Here is a 12512-nt window from a genome sequence, read left to right as displayed (position 1 = left end):
TGCCCAATCCCACCCCCCATGCTCTCTCTCAAATAAATAAAATCTTAAAAAACAAAACAAAACCAAACCCTGGGGCAAATAATACACTATATGTTAATTTAAAAAAGACTCAGATTTAAAGGGTTTTTAAGTAGGGGCACCTGGGTGGCTCAATGGGGTAGGTGGCCAACTCTTGATTTCAGCTCAGGTCATAGTTTCGAGGTCCTGGAATCACTCCCCTGCATCCTCCCTCTCCCCACCCCCGACGCTGGGCTCTGTGCTTTGGCAGGGGGGGTCTCTTGAGGATCCATCTCTCCCTCTGCCCCTTCCTCCGGCTTGTGTTCTCTCTCAGATAAATAAATCTTTAAAAAAGAAAAAAAAAAAAGGTTTTAAGGAATTTTCTTATTCTCTTTAATTTTTACTAAACACAGAGTATCACATTCATACATCCTGTTCTCCCTGGCACCACTGCCAAAGGAAAACAGCAGTCTCAGAGTCAGGAAGCAGGGCGGTGGAGACAGCTAATAACTTAAAACTTCTCAGAGCTCAGGCAGAGTCTACTTCCCTCTCTAACAGCCACCACTATCCTGTTGGTGCTGCTATAAAGGACCCAATGTAGCCCTTCTAGATTCTATCAAAAGAACCAGCTTTCAGTAGAGGCAGTGGCCTGGTGGTATGGGAAAGCTAAAGCTTAGTGCTGAGGAAACAGGAGTTTCTCTTCCACTTATTGGCTTTAGCATAGGAGGAGAATGGGAAAATCCCCAGGCGAGGAAGCTTCACTTTTGTGGCATTTATTTCCCCTAGACTGTAGAGTCATTTTTGATTGAGGTAAAGGGGCCCTACTGTTACTAAAAAAGACAAATTCCTTTAGCTCAAGTTTCCACTGACCGGATGGTGCTGCTGGACACGCTTTTTCTTTTTGTGTTATTAAACTACAAAACCCAGGGATGTTACCAGGGTGGCTGAAGCTGCAGGCAGAGACCTCAGGGCACATGACTGAACTTCACATGTATCATAGGAACATCAGTCTGAATCCAGGTCATGGGGGCTGTCATAGCCAAACTCCTTCTGCACATCCAAAGGGTATTTGCTCCACATCTGTGGTCTGCTATTGCCTCTTTCCTCTTCACTGAGGCTGTCATATTCATCTGAGCCTAGAATGGTAAAAGGAATGGGCTCTGTGTGAGTTTCTAGGTGACCACTGTAACTCTCCCATCTCAAGAAGGTCTGTTTTTTGGGTCATATTTTGTTGTTGTTCTCCCTTCTAAAATACTTGCTCAGTAAAGAGAATTTAGGGCAGTAAAAAGAAGGCAATCCTGTTTCTACCACCTAAACCAAATCCCTTAACACTGGAGTAGTTTTTCATTTCTCCCCTAGGTAAAGGATTTCTTTTTGTTACTATAGTTGTAGTCATATTGTAAACATAATATCACATTTGTCCCTATCCTTTTAACATAGCACAGGTACTTCCCCAGTAGAATATTCACAGTTTAATTAATTGTCCCTCCATTAACAGACACCAAAGAATCTTTTTGTTGGCACAAAGAACATAATCCCTGAAGGAACTGTATCATCAGAATATCTTTCCTTCCTCTTTCCCCCAGGTACCGTATCTCTGTGGCATCTTTCTCAAAACATAAACAAAGCAACTTCTTGAGAAGTTAGATAACTGATTTATCAAAATCCTAGCCCTACTCTGACTGGCAAACCTCTTCAATACCTTCCTGACTGAAGCAGGAGTAGAGACACTGAGCTGAGATGTTTCCCTTAATCCCAATCACTGAAGTTAGTGCAATACTCTTGTTTTCTGGAGAGAGGATGAGGTGAAGTAACTTCCCCAAGATGTACAGACATGCAATGACAGACTAAGGATTTGAACCTGGGCCTGACTGACATTAAAACCCCAGCAGGTCCTTTGGAAACACCAGTTCTTGGGGCTCCTATTATAGCTCCAACAGCTTGTGGTTGAGCTGTTGGGAGTTCAACAGCAGAGAAGGAAAGCCAGGTAAGTTATATAGTTAAGATGGTAACTATGCTCACATCTCAGTCTTGGATCCCACCGGTCCCTTCCCATCCAAGACTGCCACCCCCGTACCTCTGGACTCATCTCCGTCCGTGTTCTCCTCCTCTGGATACTCATTGCGCCAGTTATTCTCACTGTTCTCATCATCGTCATCTTCATAAATATCTTCTGGTTCCTGGTCATCATTCACCTGCATATCTCAACACAAACCTGAGTATAAGTCAAAACTTCTAAGGTTGTGCTGTGGGGAAAGCTATTAGCAGACCAACTCGGAAAAATCACTTAAGAGCACCGTCTGGGAAACAGGCAGCCTAGGAGCTGGTCTGAGTCTGCTGCACAAGAGGCTGTAGTAACCTTGGGCTACAAGGTAGAGATGGCAGGCCTACTCCCCCCTCAGAGTCTAGCTCCAGCCATCACACTCCTAGCAGGATAGGATGACCTCCAGAGGCATACACACCATGGTGGGGAGGAGAGACAGCTCTGAGTAGGTATTGGCAGTGATCTTTAAGTGGACAGTCAGGTGGGAGAGAGATGATATGGATTATGGGTGATGCCCAAAATCAGAACCAAAACCCAAGTGCGAGGTATGCAGGAAGAGAGGCTATGCAATGGTCCAACGTGGGTGCCTAACTGTGAGGCTATGGCTGCAATGCAGGTATGGGATAAGGTGCCTTGCCTCATTTTAGAATTTGTTTTAATAATGATTTCAAGGGGTGCTTGGCTGGCTCAGTCAATAGAGCTGCAACTCTTGATTTCAGGGTTGTGAGTTCAAGTCCCATATTGGGTATAGAGATTGCTAAAAAAAAAAAAAAAAAAAAAAAAATCCAGGATGTTAGTTTTCTTTTTTTTTTTTTTTTTTTTTTTTAAAGATTTTATTTATTTATTTGACAGAGAGAAATCACAAGTAGATAGAGAGGCAGGTAGAGAGAGAGAGAGGGAAGCAGGCTCCCTGCTGAGCAGAGAGCCCGATGCGGGACTCGATCCCAGGACCCTGAGATCATGACCTGAGCCGAAAGCAGCGGCTTAACCCACTGAGCCACCCAGGCGCCCCAGGATGTTAGTTTTCTTAATCCAAGGTTTCCTCCCAGTTAAAAAAAAAAGTTTTTATTCCCATTCATGTTAAGAATTTCTGGTTTAGGGCGCCTGGGTGGCTCAGTGGTTAAGCCGCTGCCTTCGGCTCGGGTCATGATCTCAGGGTCCTGGGATTGAGTCCCGCATTGGGCTCTCTGCTCAGCAGGGAGCCTGCTTCCTCCTCTCTCTCTCTCTGCCTGCCTCTCTGCCTACTTGTGATTTCTCTCTGTCAAATAAATAAATAAATTAATTAATTAAAAAAAAAAAAAGAATTTCTGGTTTATTTTGTCTTTATTATAAGCCCCTATATGGGAAACATGTTTTCCTCTGAAATGGATGTTATAAATGATAAAGGTGATGTTGCAAATCTTGTAAAAGATCTATTAAGAGCAAAAATTATCAGTGTAGACTGTCATTCTCAAAATTCCCTGCACTAAACCCAGGTTCCTAAAGGCATTCAGAATAAATTTTTCCATTTAAACAAGGATAAGAGTTAAGAGACAATGTGGAACCCAAGCAAAGCACCCAGACCAGAGAACTGCTTAGGCTACTTCATGCCTCTCATCGTCACATGGGCCCCCTTACCAGCTCCCACTCCTGGCAATAGGGTTGCACAGAGAGGATGTTCTCAATCCATCCTGGAGTGGCCGTCTCCAAGTAGTAAATATCATACACATAGTCATCTTTCTGTTCCTCCTGGTGCCCGATTCTTGGTCCATCCTCAGACAGAGTCAACCGTTCACGGATCAACTGTACGGAATTGCAGAGGATCACATCCGGGTCAGATGTCTGTAAAGAAATCGAGACATGATACATACATGATCTAAAATATGGATGTTCCAAAAGGAGGAATCTAAGATTTGAGTGAAGGAAGTCTCTCTACAGTTGATTCAAGACTCTTATCCCTATGTCCTACTAGTCTATTAGCTATGAAATTTAAAAATTAGCTATTTCTAAAATAATTGTTTAGTTTTTCTTTGGGAGACTTAAAAGATAGTTTTCTGCTCTTTTGTGCTTGACCAACATAAGAGAGGACACAGAAAGACTGGCCTGAGAAGATTTCCCCTTTAGGGATGTGCAGGCCCACAGGAGCACCTCTATGGTTGTTCTGCAAATGCCTCTGCATTTTGTGTGACCTCCTATAGGGGTCTAAAGGTGATTCCTGAGCTCTGATGACTGCTACCACCTGGGTTGCCCACGATGATGTCTATACCTGTAAGTCATCCAGTAAGATGACTAGATAAAGTAAAATGAACTTTTTTCACTTTAAAAAAAAAATAGTACTTTATTTGCTTAAAATTTAAATGGCATCAAATAAATGAGAAATGTACTGGGTGATGGACATTGGGGAGGGTATGTGTTGTAATGAGCACTGGTTATTATATAAGACTGATGAATCACAGACTTGCATCCCTGAAACAAACATTATATGTTAATTAAATTTAAATTTAAAAAATAAAATTAACGAGAACTGTAACGTGGTAAATAAATGCTGTCACTGGGGCACCTGGGTGGCTCAGTTGGTTAAGCATCAGCTTTCGGCTCAGGTCATGATCCCAGGGGTCCTGGGATTGAGTCCCGCATTGGGCTCCCTGCTCAGTGGGGAGCCCGCTTCCCCCTCTCTATCTGTCTGTGGTTTCCACTGCTTATGTGTGCTCTCTCTGTCAAATAAATAAAATCTTTAAAAAAAATTAATGAGAACTATAACATGGTAAATGTTATAAATGCTGTCACTGGGGCGCCTGGGCGACTCAGTCATTGGGCCTCTCCCTGTGGCTCAGGTCATGATCCCAGGGTCCTGGGATCGAGCCCTGCATCAGGTTCCCTGCTCAGCAGGGAGTCTGCTTCTCCCTCTCCCACTCCCCTGCTTTTGCTCCCTCTAGCTCGCTGTGTGTCTGTCAAATAAATGGGTAAAATCTTAAAAATGCTGTCACTATTTTAAAATTTCTTTAGATGTTTGGATGCCTTTGGAATCCAAACAATAAAAATAAATTTAAGTAGTTTTAAGATAGGCCCCAAGCTATTTTTAGAATTTCTGATAGGTAAAGCCATGCTTCATGTTTTCCAGAAGCCTCACATCAATTTTAAGCACTATAGTTGTGTTACCATTTTAATCATGGCCTTGCCAGAGTGCTACCAACAACCTTTCCCTTGATAGTTTAGTAGGCATAAAACCCAAAATTTGCTTTCAGCTTAAATCCATTTTTAAAAAATAATTATTGAGAGCAAACATTTTTTAAAAATCTGCAATTAAGTCTACAGTTGTGTTTCTGAATAGCTGTTTAAAAGACAATCCTGAAAAAAAAAAAGACAAGAACTCGGTCTGGCTTCATAAAGAATTCACAAGCAAAGTTGGCTACTATGTCCTATCACACTGAATTTTAAAAGCATCTGACCTTATAGATCATCTATACAATGTAAGAAGTGTTAAGTATTCTTTATTTAATATTATACATAAACCACACTAAAATACCTTTCATTAGGCAAAAGGCAACATTTTATTTTATTTTAAAGATTTATTTTGACAGAAAGAGAAAGAGAGATCACAAGTAGGCAGAGAGGCAGGCAGAGAGAGGGGGGAAGCAGTCTCCCTGCTAAGCAGAGAGCCCAATGCGGGGCTCGATCCCAGGATCCTGAGATCATGACCTGAGCTGAAGGCAATCGCTTAACTGACTGAGACACCCAGAAGTCCCAAGGCAACATTTAAGACGCAGGGAATTTTAACTGAATTGGCATTGTTAAGACCAAAAACATAAAGTGGACACTGCCAGTTTATCTTCAACCCATGACTTTTAACAGGCAACAAACACAACTTGAAACAGCTGAGTCTTGCTGTTCTATGAGATTGTGAAGGATTTCCCCAATATTTACATATGTATTAATATTTTCAGTTACATAAGTCTAAATATAAAACTGATCTACAGGTTCAGAAATAGCATTTACTAACTCTGCAAAGCTGAACATTACTGGGGCACTTGGCTGGCTCATTAGTGGAACATATGGCTTTGGATCTCTGGGTTGTGGGTTGGAGCCCCATGTTCAGTGTATAGATTACGTAAAAATAAAATCTTAAAAAAAAAGCTGAACATAACTAATCAATTGTACTCAAATCTCTGGAAGGGGAAAACAGTGACAGCACTTGCTGAACAAGTATTACTATCAAAGTCAAAAAGCTGATCCTATTCATTTAACCACAACCTAATCTTTTTTTTTTTTTTTTAAGATTTTATTTATTTGACAGACAGAGATCACAAGTAGGCAGAGATGCAGGCAGAGAAAGAGGGAGGAAGCAGGCTCCCCACCAAGCAGAAAGCCCAGGACCCTGGGATCATGACCTGAGCCCAAGGCAGAGGCTTTAACCCACTGAGCCACCCAGGCGCCCCCACTATCCATTTTTAAATTGTCCTTCCATTGCTTGAAAAATGGAGGTGACTGGTGGTAAGCCAGATGTCCCACTCTTTGAAGTGCACTTTTTTTTTCTTTTTAAAGATTTTATTTATTTGAAAGAAAAGAGGACAAGCAGGGACAAGGGGCAAAGGGAGAGAGAGAAGCAGGCTCCCCGGTGAGCCTGGAGCCGGTAGTGGGGTTTGATCCCAGGACCCTGGGATCATGACCTGAGCCGAAGGCAGACGCATAACGACTGAGCCACCCTGGTGCGCCCCTGTACTGCATTGTTTTTTGTTTTTTGTTTTTTTTTTAATATTTTATTTATTTATTTGACAGATAGAGATCACAAGTAGGCTGAGAGGCAGGCAGTGAGAGAGAGAAGGAAGCAGGCTCCTGGTTAAGCAGACAGCCCGATATGGGGCTCGATCCCAGGACCCCGGGATCATGACCGGAGCCTCTGGCCGCTGCCTTCAGCTCAGGTCATGATCTCAGGGTCCTGGGATCGAGTCCCACATCGGGCTCTCTGCTCAGCAGAGAGCCTGCTTCCCTCTCTCTGCCTGCTTCTCTGTCTACTTGTGATCTCTCTCTCTGTGAAATAAATAAATAAATAATCTTAAAAAAAAAAAAGAACTGAAATTTTAATTCAAAATTTATCGAGCAAAAAATATTTAATCATGGTACTAGTATACATAGATAACAATTTGGGCTTGATGACTATAGCCACATCTTTTACCAAAACTTACTGAAGACTGATTCATGAGTTACGAGTCAAATACCTTTTAAAAGTAACGAGTGTTGGGCGCCTAGGTAGCTCAGTTGGTTAACCGGCTGCCTTCAGCTCAGGCCAAGATCCCGGAGTCCCAGGATCAAGTGCCACATCAGGTTCCCAGCTCCACAGAGAGCCACCCCGGTGCCCCTGCATTGTTGAGAAAAATCTGTGTTCACATCCTTCATCAGTTTATATATTAGTTTTTGTTATAAAACTTAAAGAGCTATTTGATTGATTCGATTCCACTCAACACTGGTTTACTTTTTAAAAAATTTTAAATTAATTAATCAATTAAATTTTTAAGATTGTATTTATCCATTTGTGAGAGAGAGAGTGCGAGAAAGCATGAGAGAGGAGAAGGTTAGGGGGAGAAGCAGACACTCTGTGGAGCTGGGAACCTGATGTGGCACTTGATCCTGGGACTCCGGGATCTTGGCCTGAGCTGAAGGCAGCCGGTTAACCAACTGAGCTACCTAGGCGCCCAACACTCGTTACTTTTAAAAGGTATTTGACTCGTAACTCATGAATCAGTCTTCAGTAAGTTTTGGTAAAAGATGTGGCTATAGTCATCAAGCCCAAATTGTTATCTATGTATACTAGTACCATGATTAAATATTTTTTGCTCGATAAATTTTGAATTAAAATTTCAGTTCTTTTTTTTTTTTAAGATTATTTATTTATTTATTTCACAGAGAGAGAGATCACAAGTAGACAGAGAAGCAGGCAGAGAGAGGGAAGCAGGCTCTCTGCTGAGCAGAGAGCCCGATGTGGGACTCGATCCCAGGACCCTGAGATCATGACCTGAGCTGAAGGCAGCGGCTTAACCCACTGAGCCACCCAGGCGCCCTAAAATTTCAGTTCTTAAACTTCAAAAACTATTAAAAGGAAAGAAAAGTGAAGTTTTTTTTTTTTTTTTTTTTTTTAATGCTTACCAGGAGGAGGCAAACCTTAGGTTGAGGGGCGCCTGGGTGGCTCAGTGGGTTAAGCTGCTGCCTTCGGCTCAGGTCATGATCTCAGCGTCCTGGGATCGAGTGCCGGATCGGGCTCTATGCTCGGAGCCTGCTTCCCTCTCTCTCTCTCTCTACCTGCCTCTCAGTCTACTTGTGATTTCTCTCTGTCAAATAAATAAATAAAATAAAATAAAAAAAACCAAAAAACCTTAGGTTGAGAATTTTCTATCTCTACAGTCCTAACACATGTACTAGAGTTTGTTTCTTGGAACTGAGGTACAAAACAAATTTGGTAAGTGTAAAATGGAACGAACACTGGATTAAATATGAGAAGACTTGCATTCTATACTTCAACCTGCCTCAAACTCGATTCGCTACCCAAGACTAGTCCTTTAACCTCCCTTTGATGAATTTTTCCATCTGTTCTATCTGTACCTTCCTCAAAAACCTCCAGTAATTCCCCCATCTCAGGGTGTAAGGCAGTATGTCCTTAAAAGTACTTTCAAGGTCTAACAGAAATCGTCTCCCAAATTCCTTATTATTCTTTGGTTCACTGGGCTCCAGGCACAGTGATCTTGAAAACACAAAACTGCTCTTCTTTCAGATATCCAGTGCTTTGCCATTCGCCTCCTCCAAGTTCTCATTCTAATGTTATTTTCTGAGACCCTCTCTGAAATGGAACCACTCTTTCCCTGCCACTCCCCACCTCTGTAAAGCCCATATCACCATCTGACATTGAATTTAGCTTTTTTATTGTCTCCTCTACCTAAACGTTAAGTCCTCAAAGCCATATCCACAGAACCTAAGAACAATGCCTGGAACATAGTGGCTATTCAGTAAATATTTGATGAACGAATAACCTAACCTGCAAAACGAGGTTACCACGGCTGACATATCATCCCATCAATAAGGCGAAGCCGTCTGCCTCCTCTTAGCTGTGGGCTGACTTAACGCCCAGACTCTTGGCACTATCTGTCCGGAGAAGCCTAGCGTTGTCCTCTGGGCGGGGATACTCACTTTGGGAGAGCCTGAGGTTGCGACCGCCTCGGGGTCTCCTTCCTCGTGAACCAGGTCGACGAGCTGGAAACCTGCGTCCTCCGAGGCTTCTGCGTTTCCCGGTGCGTCTTCGGACTCTAGGCCACCCGAGGGAATCCCGGAGGATCGGCGGCTAGAGATCACCCTGTAGCGGCCCTCCTGCCGCACCTCCTGAGCCGAAGCGCGGAGGTCGCGGCGGATACGCTGCTGGCTGCCCCGGGAAGGGCGCAGTGCAGCTCGAACGAGCGCCTGGACTGGCTCCTCCTGGAAGGTGGTAGGGGAGGAAAGCCGGCGTAAGCAGGAGGTTCGTCAAGGAGTCAGGGATACAATTTCGTCCCAGCAGCGCCCTACGGTCCCCTTCAAGCACCAGCTCCATCCCGCCCAATACCTGGGAGCGCACGGTGGCCACCAATTGGAAGACATTATTCTCGGGCTCTCTCTCCAGATCCCCGGAGGGTGTCTTTTGGGTCTCCGACTCAACCGCGCCGCTCCGGAGACGTTTACAAGAGAGGACTAGGGCTTCAGCAGGCTCTGCGCTGCGCTTCCGCTTCACGCGAAGTACTGCGGTCCTGCCGGCCTCCATAGCGACTGTCGCGGAGCACTGTGGGAACGCGTGGGGTGAGATGGGAGAGCCTCCAAGTTCCGCTTCCGGGCCTCGCTCCCGGCACGCCCAGCGGGCACTGGGAGGTCCCGCCCTCTTTCGCCAGCCGCGGGCAGGTGGAGGTGGCGGCGTCAGTGGACGGAAGGGTTCCCGCGGCGGGTGAGGCCCTGGGCGGGTTGGGAAGGTGGGGGTAGCAATAGAGTCCTGGGTGCAGCCGTTATCTCTTGTCAGCCCGAAAGTTCTGGGGTGACGGTCCTGGCGTGGGCGTATTGGGCCGCCGGAGTGTCTTCCGAATTCTCGAGGACCTTTCTATAGTACGTATGGGACGGCTTAGAGCCCCTGGGCTGGCGAGAGAACTGGGATACGGTTTTGTCGGGAGACCTCCACGGAGACCTAGATTATAGTTCTTGTTGCCACCTCTCAGCGACAGAAACTCGAACCACAATCATACGGAGCTCCAGCTGTCGCTCCCGTAGCTGGGCCACGTTTCTCTCATTCAGGGAGCTGTTAATGGGCTCGATTTTATCAGTCACTTTATCGAGTTGTTCATTTACCGGTCCAATCACCACATGCTAGCCAGAGCGGCCCTGGAAAAACGTACATCTGACGTGGATATTTTTGTGCTTAAAACTTTTGAGTGGTGCGTGGTGCATGTAGAACAAAATCCAGGCACCTTTCCGAAGCCAGTGTGGCCCAGTGTGATTTGCAGAAGCCCACTGGTACTCTATTTTACTTAAGCTCAAAGTGCTTCAGTCACCCAGGCTTTTGTCAGTTTTTGCTTATGTCCTTAGTTCTTTATTCCCATAGGGAAATAGGGGTAGGGGAAAAGTAGGGGTAAAGTTTCCAGAGGCAGAAGCACTACTCTTCCATCACTGTTAACTTATCTTGCATGTCTCAAATGTCACCTTCCTCAGTCTTTCCATAGCCTTGTTATTCTTTTTTAACAGCATCCTTCAAATTTCCTTTCTTGCACCCACACAGTCTGTGGTTGTTTATACTGCCTCTCCCTATCTCTTGGAGGACAAAGGTCTCGTGTTTTTGGTTATGGGAGTCCTCCAGTCCCTAATGCGGTGTTTGGCATTATGTGAATTTTACTAAATTTTGAATGAATGAACCAAATATCTGCTCTGAAATCTGACTGGTAACTCACTCAGGGCTTGGCAGGGTGGTTTTCATTCCCTCCTTATAAACCATCATATGAGTTTACAGGTTTTGGAGAAGGGGGGGGGGTTCTGTCAAAATATCTCTTGAATCTGGAGTGTGGCTCCTTTTGGGAGAAAGACAAGTTGTGATAATAAATGAGGGGATTTCTCTGTAGAAGATGTGTGGTTCTCACCCAGAGAGGTTACAGGACATGGTTCCCATCTGCAAGCATTTATTTACATTTATATAAAACCAGTAACTTCTCTATGGTGTTGAAAAAAAACTGTAGTCCTTCAGGCTTTACAGTATTCCAAGGAATACTACACTGTTAACCTTTAAAGGACTTCAGAATTGATCCCATGTGGCCCACAGGATAAGGGTTTCAGGACTTCCTACAGTATGTACCCCACTGACATGTTTGACCCCTTGTTCAGTTTTACTTCAGCTAAACTGGTTTATTCCTATGCCTGACTGTCTGAGTCTTTCTAATCTACTGAAGTGCCCTCTCCCTCCCATGCCTGCCTAAATCTCCTAGCCTTCTTTTCAGTCTTCCCTGAGCATTCGGCCAGATGTGACCATTTCTCTCTACTGTAGCATTTTTTGGACAGTTTCTAAAGCACATTATGGATTCTGATAGTTGTATTCTTTTTCTTTATTTTTTTTTAATTAGCATAGGAGATGTTCACAGCTGATTCTAGCAAAGCTTTTTATTTTTTTAAAATTTTTTGAAAAGATTTTATTCATTCATTCAACAGAGAGATAGAGAGCACAAGTAGGCAGAGCAGCAGGCAGAGGGACAGGGAGATCCAGGCTCTCTGCTGAGCAGGGAGCCCAACACAGGGCCCCATCCCAGAATCCTGGGATCATGACCTGAGCTGAAGGTAGCTGCTCAATTGATTGAGCCACCCAGGTGCTCCAGCAAAGCTTTTTAACCTATAGGTTGCAACCCACCAATTACGACATCAGTTTAGTGGATCATGTTCAATTTTTATAAATTATTTATTTATTTATATTTTTAAAGAGATTTTATTTACTTAACAGAGAGAGAGAGAGAGAGAGATCATAGTAGGCGGAGCAGCAGGCAGAGATGGGGTTGGGGAGGCAGGCTCCTTGCTGAGCAGGAAGCCCAATGTGGCGCTCTCGATCCTATGACCCTGAGATCATGATCTGAACTGAAGGCAGAGACTTAACCCATGAAGCTACCCAGGCACCCCTAAAGGTTTTATTTATTTATTTGAGTGAGATACAGAACTGGCAACAGAGATAGCAGCAGAGAGCACAAGCAGGGCGGAGGGAGAAGCAGGCTCTCTGTTGAGCAGGGAGCCTGATACGGGGCTTTATCCCAGGACCCTGGGATCGTGACTTGACCTGAAGGCTGACACTTAACCAAGTCACCCAGGCACCCCAGATCATGATCAGTTTAAAAAAGAAAATGTTTAAAAGAAAAATGAAGTAGAGTAGAATATATGAAAGGGCTTTGCTGACAGGAAGAATTAATACTGTTTATTGAAAGCTTATGTTTATGTGTGTGTATTGTGTCTTGATGTAAGCCAT

The 12512-nt window shown here is 44.2% G+C and overlaps 2 protein-coding genes across 5 annotated transcripts in view; one reads left to right on the top strand and one right to left on the bottom strand.

Moving 5' to 3' along the window:
- Window positions 1-366: 366 nt before the first annotated feature.
- Window positions 367-9824, bottom strand: SLC7A6OS (solute carrier family 7 member 6 opposite strand). Its single transcript, XM_082711761.1, has 5 exons — window positions 9603-9824; window positions 9197-9478; window positions 3659-3862; window positions 2075-2192; window positions 367-1133 (listed from the first exon to the last, which is right to left on the bottom strand). Exons 1-5 carry the CDS (start codon window positions 9795-9797, stop codon window positions 1003-1005), a joined length of 930 nt encoding a protein of 309 aa, XP_082567887.1. The 5' UTR covers window positions 9798-9824; the 3' UTR covers window positions 367-1002.
- PRMT7 (protein arginine methyltransferase 7) overlaps window positions 9806-12512 on the top strand; it is a 48955-nt gene continuing 46248 nt past the window's right edge. For 2 of the 4 annotated variants that reach the window (XM_082711695.1, XM_082711694.1), the window contains exon 1: window positions 9845-9974. Coding sequence is in view for 1 of the 4 variants with exons in the window: in XM_082711693.1 (XP_082567819.1) it covers window positions 9838-9974 (137 nt within the window). In the remaining 3 variants the exon portion in view is untranslated. Of the gene's footprint in view, window positions 10130-12512 lie in introns of all 4 variants that reach the window. The other 2 variants (XM_082711693.1, XM_082711696.1) reach the window with 2 other exon arrangements.

The sequence above is a fragment of the Mustela nivalis genome (assembly GCF_964662115.1).
Source record: "Mustela nivalis genome assembly, chromosome: 18".
Classification (NCBI taxonomy): Eukaryota; Metazoa; Chordata; class Mammalia; order Carnivora; family Mustelidae; genus Mustela; species Mustela nivalis.
The sequence above is the reverse complement of the archived record's forward strand: the minus strand, read 5'-3'. Positions and strand labels throughout refer to the sequence as shown.

Bases quoted from the DNA above. Each gene is read 5' to 3' on its own strand.
- SLC7A6OS (XM_082711761.1), bottom strand. From the start codon at position 9,797: ATGGAGGCCGGCAGGACCGCAGTACTTCGCGTGAAGCGGAAGCGCAGC. The intron at 9,479-9,602 runs GTATTGGGCGGG...ACCACCTTCCAG, and splicing joins TGGCCACCGTGCGCTCCCAG to GAGGAGCCAGTCCAGGCGCT. The intron at 1,134-2,074 runs GTACGGGGGTGG...TTACCATTCTAG, and splicing joins GGACGGAGATGAGTCCAGAG to GCTCAGATGAATATGACAGC.